Source organism: Elephas maximus, chromosome 4 (assembly GCF_024166365.1).
Source record: "Elephas maximus indicus isolate mEleMax1 chromosome 4, mEleMax1 primary haplotype, whole genome shotgun sequence".
NCBI lineage: Eukaryota > Metazoa > Chordata > Mammalia > Proboscidea > Elephantidae > Elephas > Elephas maximus.
This window is the reverse complement of record NC_064822.1, coordinates 143,380,122-143,403,913: the sequence shown is the minus strand read 5'-3', so window position 1 is coordinate 143,403,913 and position 23,792 is coordinate 143,380,122. Positions and strand designations below refer to the sequence as shown.

Genomic DNA, 23,792 nt, shown 5'->3' with positions numbered 1-23,792 from the left:
TGTAGTATAAAGCATGTATTTTTAAAGTATTTAAAAATAAATTATAGACATGGCAACAGTTTCTAAACTTTATCAGGTACTTCAAAAGGTAGTTTTCCTTCTGTAAATGAGAGTACTTCATGAGAGCAAAAAGAGTACCTAATCCAAGGCTAGTACCCCTGGACTTCTAACACTGAGACCAGAGGTTTTTCCAGTATAACTAATTCCAGGCAGGTAGCAGTATTTAATGACGAAAAATAATAACTCAGTAACGGAAGGACAAAAAAAGAAAAAACTCAGCATATGATCAAATGATGTCTATTTCTACTTTGAAATAAAGTACCATTTGGGGAAATTAATATGGAAGATTTGCAGAACATGACATTAGAGACAGAACAAATTTCAGAAGGAAGTGATTTGGAGGGCTGAGGCAAACCTGAACTGCATCAGTGAAAGTACTCTAGGGAAAGTTTCCACCTGTCATACTTAAAACATAAAGAAATTATTCCGTGGATCTTCAAGTATCTGAAAAGAAATTTTCTTTATGTTTGCTGTTGTTCTTTTTATGAACTCTACTGATTTCTAGAAAGGATGTGTCATGAAGTCTTATAAAAATTAAGTATGTTAATACTGAACTGTTAATATGAGATATTAGATAATAAAATGAGATAGCAAGGGGGAAAGTCAATAAATAGAAAAAAAAAAAGAAAAAATACAGCAATTGAGCAAGTAATTTTTCTCTTGGCTTCTTAGAAGTCAAAACAGAAGGAAACTCATACCAGCTCAGCTCTCACTGGGAGAGAAAATTTTTTCTATCCCCGGGCTGCCAGAGAAAATTCCCATGGGATTTTTGCAAATGAGACATTGAATCATCTAATACAATTTTAGAAAAAATAGAGTGGCTTTTGGTGTATGGCTATTTCTTATGCCAACCCTCAGTGAAAACTTAGAGCTTAATGTCCAATTAAAATTTAACATTAATAGAAGGTCAAAATGTTATAGTCAGAATTTTAGCTTTCTAAAGATTTGCTTTTCACCCTTTTCCACTCAAGTTTTTCATCAGCAATTTTGAGAAAGGACTAAAGGACTATTTATAAATGTCACAGCCAATGTAGAACCAGCAGGGATAGTAAATATACTTAGTGATAGTGATAGAGTCAAAATATAAAATTCTCAATGGAATAGTACAAGAGGACTAATTTATTAAGAATTTATGTAAAATTAGCTACATATGTACTGAATCAGGGAGGAATTGCTAACCATCAAAACCTGAAGGAAAAAAAAAAAAAAAACCTAGGGGGTTTCAGTTAATTTCAAGAGGAATATAAGGCAAGTTGGAAAAAAAAAATGTTATGATTATCATGTTGTTGTTATTGTTAGCTGCCCCCAAGTCCACCCTCAACTCATGGCAAACCTATGTGACAGAGTAGAACTGCTCCATGGAGATTTTCTTGGCTGTAATCTTTACAGAAATAGATAGCCAGTCCTTTCTTCTGTGGAGCACTGGGTGGGTTTGAACTACCAATCTTTTGGTTAGCAACTTATCACAAATTGCTTGCATCACCCAGGCTCCTTAAATGTAATTATAAGGACATCAATGTAAATATCTTGTACAGGACATGGAAGGATATTGGTCTGGATTTTGAGTGTGCTGTTCAGCTCATATAAACCCTGGTGGCATAGTGGTTAAGAGCTACAGCTGCTAACTAAAAGGTCAGCAGTTCGAATTCACCAGGCACTCCTTGGAAACTATAGGGCAGTTCTACCCTATCCTATAGGGCTGCTATGAGTTGGAATTGACTCAACTGCAGTGGCTTAATGGGTTCAGCTCATACACTATTGTGCTTTTTTCTTGGTTCCACCTGTGAGAAAAACAATAAGCTTGCCCAGAGAAGAGCGGTCTTGTATATGAGGATCATGTTAAAGGAGGGCTTGAGTTCTTTAAAATAGAGGGGAGAACATTTAGGGCAATAATGGCTGAATTCAGTTGTTATCCATTGTGCAAGGTGACAGATGGCAGAACCAAGACCAATGGGTAAAAGTCACAGGACGGGCAGATTTCAGCTTGTTATATAAAAACTTTTTAAACCCTTTAGAAAAAAAAAAAAAAAAACTTGTCGATTCTAACTCATAGCAACACTATAGGACAGAGTAGAACTGCCCCACAGGGTTTCCAAGGAGAGGCTGATGGATTCGAACTGCTGACCTTTTGGTTGGCAGCCAAGCTCGTAACTACTGTGCCACCAGAGCTCATTAAATCCTTTAAACCCTTAACCAAAACCAAACGTCTTGCCGTAGAGTCAATTCCAGCACATAGTGACCCTATGACCCTTAACCAAAAACCAAACCCAGTGCCATCAAATCGATTCCGACTCATAGCGACCCTATAGGACAGAGTAGAACTGCCCCATAGAGTTCCAAGGAGCGCCTGGCAGATTTGAACTGCCAGCCCTTTGGTTTGCAGCCATAGCACTTAAACATTACGCCACCAGGGTTTCCCTATGACCCTTAAAAAGATGACCCTTAGAGCTGTCTAAATAGGGAAAGGCTGAAGCATAAAGGCAGTGAGTTCCCACCATTTGAAATTTTAATCAGAGATTAGAAAACCTTCTGGCAAGGACATTTAAAATCTGTAGAGAGTTGGAACAACTGGCCCCCAAGGTCCCTTCCAACTTTGTGACTCTGTAATTCTTTGTCTTTAAATAAGATTTTGCTAAGTGAGTACTACATAACCCTCCACAGTCACATACATCTTTATACTCTGAACACAGGTAAGCAGGCTCCAGCTACTCTCTGTATACGCTTGTTGTTGTTGTTAGTGGCCATCGAGTCAGTTATGAGTCATGATGATCCCATGTGTGCAGAGTAGAACTGCTCCGTAGGGCTTTCAAGGCTGTGACCATTCAGAAGCAGATCAACAGGCCTGTCTCCCAAGGCATCTCTGAGTGGGTCTGAAAGGCAACCTTTCAGTTAGTAGTCGAGTGCTCAGTTTGCACCACCCAGGGACTCCGTATGTACTCTACTAAGGAGGTATTTTCTTCAAAAGAATGATTAGAAATCTGTTCTTGTTATTTGCCGTTGAGTTGGCTTTGGCTCATGATGACCTTATGTATAACAGAATGAACTTAGAAATCTTCTACAATATACTTTTTAAAATTTACTTAGTACTTCACAGTTTATGAAAAGCATTCACATGATTTTTTTCCTCAAAACAGTCTTGCAAGGTGGATTTTTTTTTGTCGTTGTCAGGTACCTTCGAGTCGGTTTAGACTCATAGTGACCCTGTGTGCAACAGCACAAAACACTGCCTAGTCCTGCACCATCTTCACAATCATTGTTATGCGTGAGCCCGTTGTTGTAGCCACCGTGTCAGTCCATCTCCTTGAGGGTCTTCCCCCTTTTCACTGACCTTCTATTTTACCAAGCATGATGTCCTTCTCTGGGGACTGATCCCCTCCTGATAACATGTCCAACATAAGTGAGATGAGGTCTTGCCATCCTTGCTTCGAAGGAGCATTCTGGCTGCACTTCTTCCAAGAAAGATTTGTTTATTCTTCTGGCATGAGATGCATAGTGCCAAGGTTTGCCCACAGTTTCACAGCTGAGGATGTTGAAGCATGTAGAGATTAAGTGAATTGTTTCAAATCATCTAGCTAGAATGCATTAGAGGCCTCAACCCAGGCCTCCTGACTTCAAGCCTAATTCTCCTTGTATAACACCAACCAGCTCATAGTAATGAAGGACTATTTAAGTATAAAGATTGAATTAGGAGTTAAAAAGAAAAATAAAACCATCCATCTTTAGTCTTCTCCTCTTCTCCCCTCCCCTCCCCTCTCCTCTTCTCTTTCTTTCTTCTTCTCCTTTCCCATGACTTCCTGATCCCCCATCTCTCTTTCTCTCTATTATACACACACAAACAGAATTGATCCACAAAAAACCACACAGAGACCCACACCCAAATACATATATGGAATGAATTTCAACCTTTATTGTGATCATATCTGATACTAACCAAATGAAATAACTGGTTATTTTAAAAATCAACCCCAGTGAAAATGGAAAAAGGCCTGTGAATTGTACCAATGCCAGTTTCCTGGTTGTCATATTATACTATCGTTACACAAGATAAACATTGGGGGAAGCTGGGCAATGGTGCACAGGACCTCCCTGTACATTACTTTTCAACTTTCTGTGAATCTATGATTACTTCAAAATAAACTTTTTTTTTATAAAGCGGAGAAAGTAAAAAAAAAAAAAATTACAGTATTCCCAAATACGATATCCTCTGGTGCTGAAGGGAGAGAGAATAGATGAGGAACAGGAAGACAGAGGACAAAAAGATAAAATGAAAAGCGTGAGAACTTTAAAAATATGTCATATCAAAAAGAAGCCTTCATTAGCTCTGAAATCCAAGCCTTGTTGTAGAGAACTATTGGTGAGAAATTACAGTTAAATTTTACTGGGTCTATAAACCAAAAAACCAAACCCATTGCCATTGAGTCAGTTCCAACTGATAATGATCCTATAGGACAGAGTAGAACTGCCCCCGTACAGTTTCCAAGGAGCGCCTGGTAGATTCAAATTGCTGACGTTTTGGTTAGCAGCCTTAGCTGTTAACCACTACACCACCAGGGCTTCCGTCTAGGTCTACAATTAATCCTAAATAAAACTGTCGATAGAGTATATGCCCAGTGCTAACTGATTTTTAAGCGTAACAAATGAACAAGTGCAAATTTAGGGATGGAATGGAATAAATTGTTTTCCTGGATTCTGGCTTTTATCCCATTTAAGAAATACACATGCCAAGTTAAGGGTGAATAAACACAGCTCAAGTTATTTATGCAGAATGGCTGTCAGGTGTGGAATGAGGAAGAAACAAAAATTAAAACTGTTTGCATTTGAGCTCCGTTTAACTACTCCATCCCAGAGGAAGAATCTGTATGAAAATCCTTTAAATTACTATAAACTGCACTGGAAAAAGTCTACTTTAATGATTCTTTAAGCTCTACATTACAATGTGTGCTCCCCTGGTGGCACTAATTTATGTTCCCTGACTTACCCAAGTCTTAGAACAGTCCCTGGTACATAGTCGATGCCTCGTGAATATTCGTTGAGCAGTGCTTACCACATGCCAGGCACTATGATAAGCACTGTCATAAATGAATGAATAATTCCCCCATAACGATCCTTTAAAGGAACCCTGGTAAGGCAATGGTTAAGCACTTGGCTACTACCGAAAGGTTGGCAATTCAATTCTACCAGCTGCTTCTTGAGAGAAAGAAGTGGCAGTCTGCTTCTGTAAAGATTTACAGCCTTGGAAGCCCTATGGCGTAGTTCTACCCTGTCCTTTAGGGTCTCTATGAGTTAGAATCGACAACACCAGTGGGTTTTATTTTATTTTTAATGACCCTTTGTGATGTTGTTGTTGTTAGGTGCCCGTTGAGTCAGTTCAGACTCATGGTGACCCTGCGTACAACAGGACAAAACACTGCCCTGTCCTTTGCCATTCTCACAATCATTGTTAGGTTTGAGCCCATTATTATGGACACTGTGTCAGTCCATCTCGTTGAAAGTCTCCCTCTTTTTTGCTGACCCTCTACTTTACCAAGCATGATGTCCTTCTCCAGGGACTAATCTCACCACCCTTGCTTCTAAGGCACATTCTGGCTGTGCTTCCTACAAAACAGATTTGTTCATTCTTTTGGCAGTCCGTTGTGTGTTGAATATTCTTCACCAACACCACAATTCAGAGGTGTCAATTTTTCTTCAATCTTCCTTATTCACTGTCCAGCTTTCACATACATATGAGGCAATTGAAAACACCATGGCTTGGGTCAGGCACACCTTAGTCTTCAAGGTGACATCTTTGCTTTTTAACACTTTAAAGAAGTCTTTTGCAGCAGATTTGTCCAATGCAATGCATCTTTTGATTTCTTGACTGCTGCTTCCACTGGTGTTGATGGTAGATTCACCTAAAATGAAATCCTTGACAACTTCAATCTTTTCTCTGTTTATCACAATGTGGCTTATTCGTCCAGTTGTGAAGATTTTTGTTTTCTTTATGTTGAGATGTAAACCATACTGAAGGCTATAGTCTTTGATCTTCATCAGTAAGTGTTCCAAGTCCTCTTCACTTTCAACAAACAAGGTTGTGTCATCTGCATAACACAGGTTGTTAATGAATCTTGCTCCATTCCTGACCCCACTTTCTTTTTCATATAGTCCAGCTTCTTGGATTATTTGCTTAGCATACAAATTGAATAAGTATGGTGAAAGCATAAAACCCTGACACACACCTTTTCTGACTTTAAACCACAAAGCATCCCCTTGTTCTGTTTGAATGACTGCCTCTTGATCCATGTACAGGTTCCTCATAAGCAGAATTAAGTGTTCTGGAATTCCCATTCTTGTTAATGTTATACATAATTTGTTATGATCCACACAATTGAATGCCTTTGCATAGTTAATAAAACAGAGGTAAACATCTTTCTGGTATTTGCTGCTTTCAGTCAGGATCCATCTGACATCAGCAAAGATATCCCTGGTTCCACGCCCTCTTCTGAATCCAGCTTGAATTTCTGGCAATTACCTGTCAATATACTTCTGCAGCCACTTTTAAATGATCTTCCGCAAAATTTTACTTGAGTGTGATGTTAATGATATTGTTCGATAATTTCTGCATTTGTTTGGATCACCTTTCTTGGAAATAGGCATAAATATGGATCTCTTCCAGTAGGTTGGCCAGGTAGCTGTTTTCCAAATTTCTTGGCATAGACGAGTGAGCACTTCCATCACTGCAACCGTTTGTGAAACATCTCAATTGGTAAGTATTCTGTCAATTCCTAGAGGCTTGTTTTTCGCCAATGCCTTCTGTACAGCTTGGGCTTCTTCCTTCAGTACCATCAGTTCCTAATCATATGACACTTACTGAAATGGCTGAATGTTTGCCAATTCTTTTTGATATAGTCATTCTGTGTGTTCCTTCCATCTTCTTTTGATGTTTCCTGGGTCATTTAATATTTTCCCCATATAATCTTTCAGTATTATAACTTGAGGCTTTAATTTTTTTAGGAAACTGAAGAGGACATAAATCAATGAACTTAACCAAAACCATGCAGCTACTAAGTGGCAGAGCTGGAGATTCTAACTTAGATAATCTGGCCTTATTCATCATAATATGAGGGCAAATAAATACCTTACCAGTTATACAAATTGCTGTCAAGTCAATTCCAACTTTAGGTAGCCTCACAGGTATTAAAGTAGAACTGTGCTCCGTGGAGTTTTTTTGATGGCTGATTTTTCAGAAGCAGATCACCAGGCCTTCCTTCCAAGGTGCCTCTGGGTGGATGCAAATCTCCAACCTTTCTTTGAGCAGCTGAGCACCTTAACCATTTGTACAATCCAGAGACTCCAATAACTATCTTAACCAAACCTAAACCCGTTTTGTTTGATTCCAACTCACAGCAATCCAATAGGACAGAGTAGGACTATGCCATAGGGTTTCCAAGGAGTGGCTGATGGGTTCAATCTGCTGACCATTTTGGTTAGCAGCCAAGCTCTTAACCAGTGTGCCACCAGGGCTCCATAATTATCTCAGCCATTATTAAATTAGTACTTTCATGTATGTTATAGAAAAAATCAAGTTTGCTTAACCTCTGTGGATTTGCATAAGCGCATTTTTGGTGGGGAGAGGCTCTGTCTTCTTAGATTCTCATAAGAATGCCTTTAAAAGTTAAGAACCACTTTTAAAGATAGTAACATTTTTGAAAAGGAAGTTTACTTTAATCCCAGTGGTTCAGAATACTGAGGGGAGCGTGAAAAGTTTGGTTTGAATGTGTTTGCTTGAGTTGTTTCAAACCTGCTTAACCTGCCGTTCTGCTTTGTACCAGGCACACAAATACTGAGGGCCAGAATGTGGCCTGTACAGCCAGTCTTCTGTGGCTGAGGCTGACAGGGCAGATGTGATCCACATGTGCCCTCTAGGGTCCACTTGGTGGTGAGAGGAGAGTCAGTGCAAGCATGAAGAGGGAAAAGAGAAGCCTTGGCCCTTCGTTCCCTGCAGGCCTAGAGTGAGTGTGCCCAACTCAATTCCAGGCTAAGCAATATAAAGTAAAGCTATTCTCCTCACATTCTCATTTTGCCTAAGAGGTGTCAGCAGATTCTTTACCTTTCTCAGCAGCTGTGTGGGAGCTTGTTTGGGTTATAATTAAATAGGAGTGCAAGCTGAAATTTCAGTTAAGTGCTAGAAATTTTAGTTCTGGGATGACATCATGTGACAGGCATTCACTCACATTTGTGAAGTACAATTACACTGTTTTATCCCAGTCACCTTCAGAATGGCACAAACACTGCAGCATAATTCAGTGTAGCTTTCAACGTTGAGCAGGTGGTGTTCTAGTCCCCTTCATTCTGAGTCAGCTCCTGAAAAGAGATCTTTTAATTTAAAAAGCAGAATAGGGAAATACTGTGCTACCCCAGTAAGCAGGTAAGAATAGCTTGCAAGTTAGAAATAGAGCTTCCATCGGTTTGTTCCAGTTGGAACTCCTGCTGAGAATTTGCATTTCTAACATGTTCCCAGGCACTTCTAGTGCCTCTGGTTAGGGACCAATTCTGAGAACCATTAGTGGAGCAGTGATTCTCAAAATTTAATATACATAAGAATCACCTGGAGATCTTGTCAAACTGTAGATTCTGATCCAGTATATCTGTGCTGGAAATGCAAATTCTTAGCAGGGGTTCCAACTGGAACAAACCAGTTCGAAGCCCTGGTTAGAACTGCCACATTCTCAGCCTTTGATTTCAGCATGTAGGAATGGGCACTAGGAATGTTAGTTCTCATGCATTAATAGACCATAATGGGAGTATAAACTGAGACCGTGCTGACAGAATTGACTAAAAATGTATCAGAGCTACAACACACTCACATTTAGTCACTGATAAAGTACAAGTCTCTAGGTGCCATAAAGCATTTCCCCACACACGTGGGGTCCGCCTGACCTACATAACAATTTAGATGGCTGATAAATGAGTATTTGACTATTCCATTTAGTCACTGGTGTAGTCTTTCTCAGAACTTACATTTACTGTTTGTTGTTTGTGTTTTCCTCATTTTTGTGCTGCTATTTTAGCAATGCTGTTTATCCATTCATTCACTCAGAGCAATTTTTAGAGCTATTTGTAGAGCAATTATTATGTACCAGCTATTATCTAAACCCTGGATATAGAAAGCTGAATAAAACAGAAAAGGTTACAACCCTAGTGGAAATGTCTGCCTGATGGTAATGATAATAATAAGGTAAACAGACAGACAGACAGAACAGTGTTGATATATCTGCCACTTACCCAGCCTAAGGGAAATTCCCCAATTTATTCTGTTCAGCTTAGAGTAATGAGATTTTTACTCCATTTTTTTTTTTTTATGTGTATTAGTTTCCTAGAACTGCTGTAAAAAAAAAATTACCACAGCCTTGGAGACTTAACATAATTCTCTCACCATTCTGGAGGCTAGAAGAAATCAGTTTCACTGGGCTGAAATCAAGGTGTCAGCAGGAATGTACTTCCACTTGAGGCTCTAGGAGAGAATCTGTTCCTTGCCTCTTCCAGCTTTTGGTGATTGCCAATATTCCTTGACTTGTGGCCATTTCACTCCAGTCTCTGCCTCCGTGGTCACAGTGCCTTCTCTCCCGTGTCAAACTTTCCTCTGCCGCCCTTTTATAAGGACACTTGTGATTATATCAAGTCTACCCAGATAATCCAGGATAATCTTCCCATCTCAAGATTCTTAATCACAATCTGCAAAGACCCTTTTGCATATAAGATATATGAAGTACCATTAACAGATTCCAGGGATTAGGAACTGATATCTTTGGGGGGCATTATGCAGCCTATTACAATGCATTAGTATCAAAAATCCAGAGGATTTACAAGTATCCAGGACCATGGAATGGGACTAGTTGTCCATAGGCTGTGGGCATGTTGGTTTTTCACTCTCAGAGCAGTTTGTGCTGAGATGCTTATACCCTCCTCCTGGTTCTGACAATGAAAATTCTTTCTTCTCCTTCCACTTTGAACACTTTGCTCCTTTCACTCCTACCTATCCAGTCAAAGAAGCTCCTCAGCCTCCTCTTCCTCCTTCTTCCAGCCCCAATCTTATCTAGGCATTGGCTGAGAAAATTGATATAAAGACATGCAATCATCTTCTTCTGTCTCACAGCCAAAGAATCTTGGCTATTTTTGGGCACCACCCCCCCCTTTTTTTTCCCCCCTAGGTGTGGGCTGAAGGAAGCAGAGGGAGAGGGGAAATACCCAGAGAAGGCAAGTTTATACTTTAGGATATAACGTTACCTCGTAATTAACCACTGTAACAAGTATTATAGAGAAAAAAGGAGAAGACAACAGTGAACCGTTTAAAAACAAGTGGAAATAATTTTAATAGTGGTCAGAGATGGCCTCTCTGAGGAGGTGACATTTAAACTGAGACTTAAAGGCGAGGATGAGTCAGTCATCATCAAGAGTATGTGTGAACACACTGAGGGCAAGAAAGCCCATGGCCTGCCACATAGGGGTGACTAAAAGAAGACCAGGCAACTAGAGCACAGAGGGTGGGGTAAGATGAGGCTAAGGAGTTGGCTGGGAACTGGGTGGGGCAAAGTCTTATAGGCAGTGCCAAGAAGTTTTTCTATTATTTTAAGTGCAATAGGAATCTGAATGTAGCCCAGCAATTTTGAAATCTAATGATACGCTAAGAGTTTCTGATATTTTCTGATGATATGCACTAAGAAAGAAAGTTATTACACTTTTGATCTATTTTAGTGTATTAATTTTGTTTTTCCTATATTGAAATTTTCTTTCTATACTCTTTAAGCACTTAATGAGAATCTGGCATCTAATAACAATTTAGGGACAATTTTTCTTCTTATTTTATTAACTTTTTGTGAGCATTAGAAACTTTTACTTTACTGTCAATTGATATTTTCAACATTTCAAATGGGACTTACTAGACTTCAATTTTTATATTTTCTGAGGAGTTTAAGGATATTCTTATAATATATGCATTTCCTCTTGGTGACTTTATTCCTCACCTATAAAGCAGAAATAGCAATGCCTTTCTCACAAGGCTAATCTGAAGATTAAGTAAGAGAAAGTATGAAAGCATCTACCATGATGGCAAATCCCCTTCAAATATCCCATAAAGTTTAGTTCTTTTCCATTAAAGCACTTAATGGTCTCCCCTTATCTTACAATTTTGCCTGAATATAGATATAAACTCCCAGCCTAGTTTACATCATTGTCCCAGCTCTCTGTTTATCTTCAAGAGACAGCAAAAGTCCCCAAATGGACACTCTAATTCCAGAGACAGTTGGCTCCCATCATTGGCCAGGCAACCATGGGCAAGTCATTGGATTCTTGCTATCTTTACATCTGTAAAACTGATGTAACGACACTTGTCCTATCTACCTTTCTCATAGTAATGGAGGTACAAGCGACAAGGGATAAATAAAGTATTTGCAAAAATAAGGCTTTACACTTCCACAAAAACACAGCATTTCTGTTGTACGTTATTATTTTATCAGACGCCCCAGATGAGTCTCTCCATGTTTCCTAGCACTACAAAGTCTTAATTTGCAAAACCAGAAAATAAAAACAGAGTAATGACCCCTTTTCTGTTCTGGCTGAGAAATGTATGGTTTAGTTCAAAGGAATACAGTGTTTGTCTTTTAAGTTCTGTGCTGGGTCGAGTTCTGGCGTCATTTATGCCTTGTGGAACTTACCAAACTCAATTAACAGTTATTGTTTTAGCCATTAGTGGAAAAGTCAATTTCTATTGCTTAAAGGCTATGCTTTATGATTCAATTTAAGCACAACTTGCTTGAGAAGGAACATTATTCTAACTTATTAATGTTGGTCTTTAGGCTGCCAGCACCAGCCTAAAGCAAGAATAGGAGTATTGCTAATACACCATAGCTGCATGAATATATCTAATGAAAAGCAAACCAGGAGTAAGCCTCAGGGCTTTTGTGGTTTTCTATAATGAATTTTTATATTGTCTTGTTCTTGATTATATTCTCACAGAAATTAGACACTGATGAGCATCAGATAACAGGTCATAAACTGTGTAATTGCTGAGAGGTTCATGTGAGATGCCCAAAATGTAATTGGCAAGTTGGTTGCCAAGCTTCAGACATAGAAAATGCAGAGAGGGTCTTGGCAGTTGTGGTGCCAGAGCCACACATTTTTAAGTTCAGTTGTGGGGTCCAGGCCTATTTTAATGAAGTTGGAGAAGGCATCATAATGGATTTATGTGGTCACTTTGGATTATAGGCCTTCCCTCATTGGCCTTGTCTCTCTTTTCTCATAGATACAGAATAATCATTAGTTCTTAATTGTATTATTGAAGATCTCACTCCAAAATATAAATTACTGTCCTAGCCCTTTAGTGGCACCTAAACACTTTTTTTTTTTTTTTAAACACTTTATAGTCATAGATGTACCTTTTATCACTATCTTGATCTTAGCTATCTAGTGCTGCTATAACAGAAATACCTCAAGTGGATGGCTTTAACAAACAGAAATTCATTTTTTCATGGTTTGGGAGGTGAAATCTGAATTCAGAGTGCTGGGTCAAGGGAATGCTTTCTCTCTCCGTTGGCTGTGGAGGAGGGTCCTTGTCTCTTCAGCTTCTGCTTCCTGGTTCCTGGTTCCTTGGAGATCTCCATGTGTCTTGGCATCTATCTTAACCCCATCTCTGCTTCCTAGCTCACGTTTAGTCTCTTTTACATCTTATTAACATAACGAAGACAACTCATTCCCAAATGGGAATATAACCACAGGCATACAGGCTAGGATATACAACACGTATTTTGGGGAGGGGGCACAATTCAATCCATAACAATTCACTAAAAACAGCCTAAATGTAGTGTAGGTTAAGACTTAAGAATGTAACTTTGAATATGAACCAGAGCATGAGACTTTAGATCCTGGAGCCAATGTCTGTATATGTAATAAATATATTTTTGGTGGGACATAGATTTAAATCATTGAAAGGCTGATGTTCAGAAGATTTTATCTCCTAGCATAGACCTGAGCCAACTTATCATCCAACACCTTCTTCTCAACTGAGCATTTTTATTTTGAACTCTTTACCACATATCCAAGAGACAGATATATGACAGATTGATGATAGATAGATAAATACATACATACATATGTACGTGCATACATACAAAGCTGCTGTCGAGTTGACTCCAACTCATGGCAACCTATGTACAACAGAACAAAATGTCGTCCAGCTCTGTATCATCCTCACAACTGCCAGCATGTTTGAGGCCATGCAGCTATGGTACCAATCCATCTCAGCGAGGGTCTCCCTCACCCTTGCAGACTCTACTTCACCAAACATAATGTTCCCCTCCAGCGAATTATCCCTCCTAAGGATGTGTCCAAGGAAAGAGAATTGGACAGTGTTTTGTTGTGACCCATAAGGTTTTCATTCACTAATTTTAGGAAGTAATTTACCAGACCCTTCTTCCTAGTCTGTCTTAGTCTGGAAGCTCTACTGAAACCTCTCCACTAAGGGTGACCCTGCTGGTATTTAAAATACCAGTGGCATAGCTTCCAGCATCACAGCAACACACAAGCCACCACAGTACAAGAAACTGACAAACAAGTGATGAGCACATGCAGTAGTCATTACATATTCAGAAATCTAGTAAAATCTAGCATCAGAAAAGTTGATGGACATTCTCTGGACTTCTCCCTCTGAAAACCAAGGAAGTATACCTCTGTGCAAGATTTAATTTTGCATAGGGTTCTCCCTGAAGCAGGAAGGACAAATTCACTATTTACAGGGTCCGGAGGGAGATTATGAGTGAGTGAAGATGATCAGCTGAGAGCTTTGGCAAACTAGAAAGGAAATGGCCCATACTCAGATCCAGCCAGTTTTTGCCACTGGAGGATGTAGACAATGGTGGCAGATAATTCAGAATTAGCAACAATAACATCTTCTGGCTTTCTAGAGGAGATGATATATCAGTAGGATTTTAAAGGGCAGATAGTAGTTATCTATGGAAATTCCAGACTGAGTGGAGTGAAGGAGGGGATTTCAGGCAGAGGGACCGGCATACGCACAAACACACAAGAAACAGCGTGATGTTTGTAGCTAAAGAGTCAGGCAAAGTGCAGTAAGGTCAGGGTTGGAGTGATGGCAGAGGCCGTGTCACAGAGGGCCTGATACGCCATGCTAAGGAGCCTGGACTTACCATTTGAAGATGGTGGGAAATGGCCTATGTAACATGGTTTCATTTGAATTTAGATAAGCCAGCATGTGTGTATGTGTGGGGGGCTGGGAGAAAGGTTGGTTGAAGGAGTAGAGGAAGGATTGGAAGTGGAGAATCAATTAGAAAACTCTTGAGAGATCTGAAGAGAGACGATAAAGGCCTTCGCTGGGACGAGGTAATCAGGGTAGTCTCAGTGAGAAGGTGCATTTGCAGGGGCTGACAGGAGATGAGGGAGTGAAGCACATGGATATCTAGTGAAGAGCATTCCAGCCAGAGGCAAGAACCAGTGCAAAATTCTTCAGGGCTCCTGACATGTTGGAGAAGCAGCAAGGAAGCCAGCAAAGCTGGAGTGGAGTGAGGTAGGGAGAGGAGGAGGAAGGAGATGAAGTCAGTGTGGTAATTCATGATGTTTTTAATTGTTACATTTTTGTTTATTTTAAAGATTCAATTAAAAAAATGTGTTCTACTCAAGGTATATGCCACCACATTTAAACTGTAATTGAATAGCCCCCAAATATTAGGTTTAGAAATAAAGCCGGCACCCCAAGTGTAGTAACAGTATTGATAACAAAAGTAATTTAAAAGGTTCACTTCCCTGAGAGTTTACTGAATGAGCATTTGCTAAGCTTTCTAAATGCTCCAGGCCATTTAATTCTCAGTAAATCCCTATAAGGCACACACTAATTAAATGTAATTTGTGGAGTTTGATGAGTAATTTGCTAACTTCTCTGAATTTTAGTTTCCTCGCTGCCAAGAAAGGATAATAATAGTGGCTAGCTCATTTTTACGGAGGGTCGCTACGAGTCGGAATCGGCTCGACGGCACTGGGTTTTTTTTTTTTGGTTTTTGGAGGTTTAAATGACATGTTACTGTTTCTGATACATAAAAACCAAAAAAAAAAAAACAAACCCAGTGCCGTCGAGCCGATTCTGACTCATAGCAACCCTACAGGACAGAGTAGAACTGCCCCATAGAGTTTCCAAGGAGCGCCTGGTGGATTATGAACTGCTGACCTCTTGGTTAGCAGCCGTAGCACTTAACCACTACGCTACCAGGGTTTCCTCTGATACATAGTAGGTACTATATAAAGGTTAGCTGCTGGGATTGTTACTAGTTCAATTCAAGGCAGCAGTTCATGGGTTTAAATTCGAAATCATTAGGCTTACTCAGAGAAGTGACAACCTACATAAGTTGCAAAATTGTTGATGAATGTTAACCAATCCATAAAACTTAAAAGTTTCTTCATTCTTTTATTTGGCAGATATTTGGGCCTGGCATTTCTTAGTAGTGAAATAACAAATAAGATGATACCCCTGCTCTTAGGCTTACAGGTATGAAGAAGAGGTAGTCAGGGAAGCAGATTATCTTTGCAACATAGGATATTTTTAAAATAATGGTAAGTATAGGGTTCTGTGGCATTTCATGGGAGACCCTAGAAGGGACTTCTAGCCCAGGCATGGGGGGTGGGGCAGAGGCGCCTCCTCCTGTGGAGTAAACCCATTGGAACCTTGATGCTGAGCAGATGAGGCTGAAAATATAAGCAGGAGCCATATTGTAAAGAGGCAGGTATGCAGAGCTCAAGACTTTGTGCTGTATCTGAGTAATATGGGGACACAGAAGGATTTTAGGTGAGAGATTGACATGAACAAATTGCCATTTTAGACTGATTATTCTGTTTACAATGTGAAAAGTGGCTTAGAAGGGGCCAAATTTGGAAGCAAGGCAACCAAGTGGAGATATAACTTAATGTCTAATGAAAGAAGAAACAGATCTCATTATGAATCTATTATGTAGGAAATAGCTAACATGCTGGGCTGGTAACCAAAAGGTTAGTGGTTCGAGTCCACCCAGAGGTGCCTCAAAAGAAAGACCTGGCAATCTATTTCTGAAATATCAGCCACTGAAAATCCTATGGAGCACAGTTCTACTCAGACACACGTGGGGTTACCATGAATTGGAATCGGCTTGACAGCAACTGGTTTTTATATGTGAAATAGCTATGTTTCTTTGTTGAACAATTGTTATTTGGGGTGCAGAGGGTAGGGAGTGATGATTAATAATTGTAACTAAGAAGAAATACGAAGCCTACTCATTTCATTTTCAAAAAAAAAATTCCTGGGTCGACTGATTTGTAACTCTCCCTGGGCTCTTGAATCTCTCAAGCTTGCAATCACTGCAGTTTTTCCTCTCAGGGGCTGTTAGATGAAATGCAAAAATTTAAACATGCTGTATTTCACAATCCTTCATCGCCATTTCTCAGTCAAACATCATTCCCTGAAAACCTCGGCTTATAGCGTTCGCGCTTAAACATGAATGATCTGCCAGGCCATATAACTGAAATGCTGGCACCAGGAAATAAACAACTGAGAGGAAATGGTAGAAACAAAAACTCAGGTTTCAGCAAGTTAATGATGCCGAGAAAAAACAGTGAGTGAATGGTTGCTCTAACAGAGTCTCGGTGGCGTTCCATTATGATTGGGGTTTTAAAGCTCCCACAGACCACACTTCTACATTCATAATTCCTGAGGTAATTCAGTTAAATTCCCTTCCTTTTACCTGAATTACTCAGGCAACTACAGCTGTATTTTTTTTTTCCTCAAATTACTTCAACGCTATGCCTCAAAGCACTGTTTTAACAGAATCATCCTTTGTCCCACCTTCTTCAATTTGTCATAGAATGACCTTCCCTCTCATTTTCCTCATGATGATACTGAGCTATTGTCTAAAAAAGGAAAATTACACAAGAAATATGTGAATGCGTCTTTACAAATTTTTTAAATCAGTTATTTGAAATCAGATAAAGCAAAAATCCCTTTTACCATTTTTCTCACTCCATTCCAATTCCTCACCCTTTCCCCCATCCCACCGCTGAAACTGTCTTATAGTGGATATTCATCCAAACATTTTTCTTTGCATCTCAGTACGTGCACACACGTGCACATGAACACACACACGCATACACACATGCATGATACAGCATACACCAGCTATTAAAAGTTCAGGTCAGGCTCTGGCGATAGACTTCTTACCCGTTAATTGTGTGGCGAGTCCCTAGGTGGTGCAAAAGATTAAGGAGTTGACTACTAGCTGAAAGGTTGGAAGTTCAAAATCACCCAGAGGTGCCTGAAAAGACAGGCTTGGTGATCTGTCTCTGTACACATGAGATTGCCATGAGTCGGAATCGACTCAAGACGACTAACAACAGCTGTGTGACTGTGAAAACTTATTTCACCTGTGCCTTAGCTTCCTCAGACAAAATTGGGATGATAACATTATGTACTTCACAGGCTTGTTGTAAAGGATAATTATTTTGTTACATTTAAAGCACTTAGAACAGTGCCTGATATAAACACTCGGTGAATGTTTGCTATTATTATCATTATGGTAAGTTTTTAAAAAAACATTCTATGACTTGCTTTCTCAGGGATATGTCTTGGAGATCTTGCCTTGTCAGTAATTTTTTTTTTTTTAGCTGTATGATATCCCATGGTATATGGGTACTGTGGTTAGTTCAATCATGCCCCTGTCATTGGACAAAAAACTTGTTACCCAGTTGGTTTTTTGTTTTATGTGGTTTTGTTCTGCTATTGTGAGCACTGTTTCAATGCAAATCTTTATGTACATGAATGACTTTTTCTTGAGTGGATACTGATATGTGATAAGGCAGCTTAAAAGGGTATGGGAATATTTTATTTCAATACCTACTGCCAAACTGAGCTCCAAAAAGTCTATACTAATTCATACTTCTATTGCATGAAAATATAAATTTCCCCAAATCCTTGACAATATATGATATTATCAATTTTATTTTATTTTTTATTAAATGAGAAATGAACAATTTTTATCCCGTTTTGGGTTTAATCTGCATCTGCCTAACTGCTAGTGAGGTTGAGCATCTTTTAACAGAGAATGTTATGAGAGGGAGCTAGTCATTCAAAAGTCTAGCAGGAATGAACGAGGCATGTGCCAAACGGTAAAAGAACACCAGTGTGAATGTGGGTGTGAACAAGGGGAAGAGTCTTAGAGGATGAGGTGGAGAGGCTGGCTGGGAGTGAAGAGTAAAGCCCTTTCTTTGGAGGCCACTGTAAAGAGTTAGCATTTCATTTTAAGCACAGAAGTGACATAATTTAAGTTTTGAAAAAAGCAGTCTGGTAGCTGTTTGATAAGAGGGAGAAAGTGAGGATTGCTTGGTACAGAGTAAAAGCAATGGATTTGGGATATATTTTAGAGCTGTGCTGTGTAAGATGGTAGCAGCTAACCCCATGTGCTATTTAAATTAATACTTAAATTAATAAAAATTAAATTAAATTAAAAATGTATTTCCTCACTTACACAAGCCACGTTTCAAGTGCTCAGTACCACATGTGGCTAGTAGCTACCATACCGGGCCGGGTGGATATAAAACATTTCCATCATCACAGAAAGTTTTAGAGGCCAGAACCCTTGCTGAGGTATTGATGTGGAACTTGAGAGAAGGAGCAGAATTAAGGATGACAGCCTGTCTTTTGGCAGGCTTGTGCAGAATCAAAGGATCCCCTGGACTAAATCTCCCCTTAGTTTAGATATCCAGTCAGAAGAAGTAGCCCATGGTTGTTTATCAGGGCATACCATATTTTTACACAAATAACATGTGCCTTCTACATTTGTTGACCAACGACACGTGGTATTTTCATAAACACATTATGTTTTTTTTCTTTTACAGCAAAATGTAAAAAATTAGCATAGCGGGACTTATGAAAATACTTCAGGAAGGGGGGAGAAAGCATGGTTGACAAACATAGAATGCACACCTTATTTGCATAAAAATGCAGTAATAGCCCAGCACAGCCAGATTCTGTTGGACCGACTATACACGCCCAACACCATGACCAACCTACCCATCTCAGGAGGGTAGCCTTTTGCTCTTGATGCTCTGTTCCTGTCCTTAGAAAGGAGAGCCAACCTCACATTATGTGCTTGTCCTTCTAATTTATAATCCAATCAGTTTAAAAATCCTCTGACTCTTTGCATTTTAAATATTTTTTAATGATTTTTATTGTGCTTTAAGTAAAAGTTTACAAGTCAGTCTGTCACATATAAGCTTATATACACCTTACTACATACTCCCATTTACTCTCCCCCAATGAGTCAGCCCGCTCCCTTCTTCCAGTCGCTCCTTTCCTGACCGTTTTGCCAGTTTCTAACCCTCTCTACCCTCCCATCTTCCCTCCGGACAGGAGATGCCAATACAGTCTCAAGTGTCCACCTGATACAAGTAGCTCACTCTTCATCAGCATCTCTCTCCAACCCATTGTCCAGTCCCTTCCATGTCTGATGAGTTGTCTTCGGAAATGGTTCCTGTCCTGGGCCAACAGAAGGTTTGGGGACCATGACCGCCGGGATTCTTCTAGTCTCAGTCAGACCATTAAGTCTGGTCCTTTTATGAGAATTTGGGGTCTGCATCCCACTGTTCTCCTGCTCCCTCAGGAGTTCTCTGTTGTGTTCCCTGTCAGGGCAGTCATCGGTTGTGGCCGGGCACCATCTAGTTCTTCTGGTCTCAGGATGATGTAAGTCTCTAGTTCATCTGGCCTTTCTGTCTCGGGTTCATAGTTATCGTGTGCCCTTGGTATTCTTCGTTCTCCTTTGATCCAGATGCGTTGAGACTAATTGATGCATCTTAGACGGCTGCTTGTTAGCATTTAAGACCCCAGATGCCACACTTCAAAGTGGGATGCAGAATGTTTTCATAATAGAGTTTATTATGCCAATTGACTTAGAAGTCCCCTTAAGCCATAGTCCCCAAGCCCCTGCCCTTGCTCCACTGACCTTCAAAGCATTCAGTTTATCCCGGAAACTTCTTTGCTTTTGGTCCAGTGCAGTTGAGCTGACCTTCCCTGTATTGAGTATTGTCCTTCCCTTCACCTAAAGTAGTTCTTATCTACTAACTAATCAGTAAATAACCCTCTCCCTCCCTTCCGCCTCTCGTAACCACAAAAGAATGTGTTCTTCTCAGTTTATACTATCTCTCAAGAACTTATAATAGTGGTCTTATACAGTATTTGTCCTTTTGCATCTGACTAATTTCACTCAGCATAATGCCTTCCAGATTCCTCCATGATATGAAATGTTTCACAGATTCATCACTATTCTTTATCGATGTGTAGTATTCCATTGTGTGAATGTACCATAATTTATTTAACCATTCATCTATTGATGGACACCTTGGTTGCTTCCATCTTTTTGCTATTGTAAACAGTGCTGCAGTAAACATGGGTGTGCATATATCTGTTCGTGTAAAGGCCCTTATTTCTCTAGGGTATATTCCGAGATGTGGGATTCCTGGGTTGTATGGTAGTTCTATTTCTAACTTTTTAAGAAAACGCCAGATAGATTTCCAAAGTGGTTGTACTATTTCACATTCCCACCAGCAGTGTATAAGAGTTCCAACCCCTCCACAGCCCCTCCAATGTTTATTATTTTGTGTTTTTTGGATTAATGCCAGCCTTGTTGGAATGAGATGGAATCTTATCGTAGTTTTAATCTGCATTTCTCTAATGGCTAATGATCGAGAGCATTTTCTCATGTGTCTGTTAGCCGCCTGAATATCTTCTTTAGTGAAGTGCGTGTTCATATCCTTTGCCCACTTCTTGATTGGGTTGTTTGTCTTTTTGTGGTTGAGTTTTAACAGAATCATATAGATTTTAGAGATCAGGCGCTGGTCAGAGATGTCATAGCTGAAAATTCTTTCCCAGTCTGTAGGTGGTCTTTTTACTCTTTTGGTGAAGTCTTTAGATGAGCATAGGTGTTTGATTTTTAGGAGCTCCCAGTTATCTGGTTTCTCTTCTTCATTTTTAGTAATGTTTTGTATTCTGTTTATGCCTTGTATTAAGGCTCCTAAGGTTGTCCCAATTTTTTCTTCCATGATCTTTATCGTTTTAGTCTTTATGTTTAGGTCTTTGATCCACTTGGAGTTAGTTTTTGTGCATGGTGTGAGGTATGGGTCCTGTTTCTTTTTTTTGCAAATGGATATCCAGTTATGCCAACACAATTTGTTGAAAAGACTATCTTTTCCCCAATTAACTGACACTGAGCCTTTGTCAAATATCAGCTGCTCATATGTGGATGGGTTTATATCTGGGTTCTCAATTCTGTTCCATTGGTCTATGTGCCTGTTGTTGTACCAATACCAGGCTGTTACGACTACTATGGCTGTAAAAAATGTTCTAAAATCAGGTAGAGTGAGGCCTCCCACTTTCTTCTTCTTTTTCAGTAATGCTTTACTTATCCGGGGCTTCTTTCCCTTCCATATGAAGTTGGTGATTTGTTTCTCCATCACTTTAAAAAATGTCATTGGAATTTGGATTGGAAGTGCATTGTATGTAGAGATGGCTTTTGGTAGAATAGACATTTTTACTATGTTAAGTCTTCCTATCCATGAGCAAGGTATGTTTTTCCACTTAAGTGTGTCCTTTTTAGTTTCTTGTAGTAGTACTTTGTAGTTTTCTTTGTATAGGTCTTTTACATCTTTGGTAAGATTTATTCCTAAGTATTTTATCTTCTTGGGGGCTACTGTGAATGGTATTGATTTGGTGATTTCCTCTTCGATGTTCTTTTTGTTGATGTAGAGGAATCCAAGTAATTTTTGTATCTTTATCTTGTAACCTGAGACTCTGCCGAACTCTTCTATTAGTTTCAGTAGTTTTCTGGAGGATTCCTTAGGGTTTTCTGTGTATAAGATCATGTCATCTGCACATAGAGATAATTTTACTTCTTCCTTGCCAATCCGGATGCCCTTTATTTCTTTGTCTAGCTTAATTGCTCTGGCTAGGACCTCTAGCACAATGTTAAATAAGAACGGTGATAAAGGCCATCCTTGTCTGGTTCCCATTCTCAAGGGAAATGCTTTCAGGCTCTCTCCATTTAGAATGATGTTGGCTGTTGGCTTTGTATAGATGCCCTTTATCATGTTGAGGAATTTTCCTTCAATTCCTATTTTGCTGAGAGTTTTTATCATGAATGGGCGTTGGACTTTGTCAAATGCCTTTTCTGCATCAATTGATAGGATCATGTGGTTTTTGTCTTTTGTTTTATTTATATGCTGGATTACATTAATGGTTTTTCTAATATTAAACCAACCTTGCATACCTGGTATAAATCCCACTTGGTCAGGGTAGATTATTTTTTCGATATGTTGTTGAATTCTGTTGGCTAGAATTTTGTTGAGGATTTTTGCATCTATGTTCATGAGGGATATAGGTCTGTAATTTTCTTTTTTTGTGGTGTCTTTACCTGGTTTTGGTATCAGGGATATGGTGGCTTCATAGAATGATTTAGGTAGTATTCCATCATTTTCTATGCTTTGAAATGCCTTTAGTAGTAGTGGTGTTAACTCTTCTCTGAAAGTTTGGTAGAACTCTGCAGTGAAGCCATCCAGGCCAGGGCTTTTTTTTGTTAGGAGTTTTTTGATTACCTTATCAATCTCTTTTTTTGTTATGGGTCTATTTAGTTGTTCTACTTCTGTTTGTGTTAGTTTAGGTAGGTAGTGTTTTTCTAGGGATTCATCCATTTCTTCTAGGTTTGCAAATTTGTTAGAGTACAGTTTTTCATAATAATCTGATATGATTCTTTTAATTTCAGTTGGGTCTGTTGTGATATGGCCCATCTCGTCTCTTATTTGGGTTATTTGTTTCCTTTCCTATATTTCTTTAGTCAGTCTGGCCAATGGTTTATTAATTTTGTTAATTTTTCGAAGAACCAGCTTTTAACTTTGTTAATTCTTTCAATTGTTTTTCTGTTCTCTATTTCATTTAGTTCAGCTCTAATTTTTATTATTTGTTTTCTTCTGGTGCCTGATGGATTCTTTTGTTGCTCGCTTTCTATTTGTTCAAGTTGTAGGGACATTTCTCTGATTTTGGCTCTTCTTTTTGTATGTGTGCTATTTATCGATATAAATTGACCTCTGAACACTGCTTTTGCTGTGTCCCAGAGGTTTTGATAGGAAGTGTTTTCATTCTGGTTGCATTCTATGAATTTCTTTATTCCCTCCTTAATGTCTTCTGTAACTCAGTCTTTTTTCAGCAGGGTATTGTTCAGTTTCCAAGTATTTGATTTCTTTTCCGTGATTTTTCTGTTATTGATTTCCACTTTTATGGCCTTGTGGTCTGAGAAGATGCTTTGTAATATTTCGATGTTTTGGATTCTGCAAAGGTTTGTTTTATGACCTAATATGTGATCTATTCTAGAGAATGTTCCATGTGCACTAGAAAAAAAGGTATATTTTGCAGCTGTTGGTGGAGTGTTCTGTATAGGTCTGTGAGGTCAAGTTGTTTGATTGTAGCAATTAGGTCTTCCGTGTCTCTATTGAGCTTCTTACTGGAAGTCCTATCCTTCTCCGAAAGTGGTGTGTTAAAGTCTCCTACTATAATTGTGGAGGTGTCTATCTCACTTTTCAGTTCTGTTAAAGTTTGTTTTATGTATCTTGCAGCCCTGTCATTGGGTGCATAAATATTTAATATGGTTATATCTTCCTGATCAATTGTCCCTTTAATCATTATGTAG

At 39.2% G+C, this 23,792-nt stretch overlaps 1 protein-coding gene across 3 annotated transcripts in view; it reads left to right on the top strand.

The window, feature by feature from the left end:
* The window catches only part of LIN7A (lin-7 homolog A, crumbs cell polarity complex component), a 164,764-nt gene that overhangs the window by 112,314 nt on the left and 28,658 nt on the right, over nucleotides 1-23,792 (top strand). For 2 of the 3 annotated variants that reach the window (XM_049883959.1, XM_049883962.1), the window contains exon 5: nucleotides 6,716-6,802. The exons of the other annotated variant lie outside the window; for it this stretch is intronic. In XM_049883959.1, coding sequence (XP_049739916.1) covers nucleotides 6,716-6,802 — 87 coding nt within the window. The remainder of the gene's footprint in view (nucleotides 1-6,715; nucleotides 6,803-23,792) is intronic. 3 annotated transcript variants of the gene reach the window in all.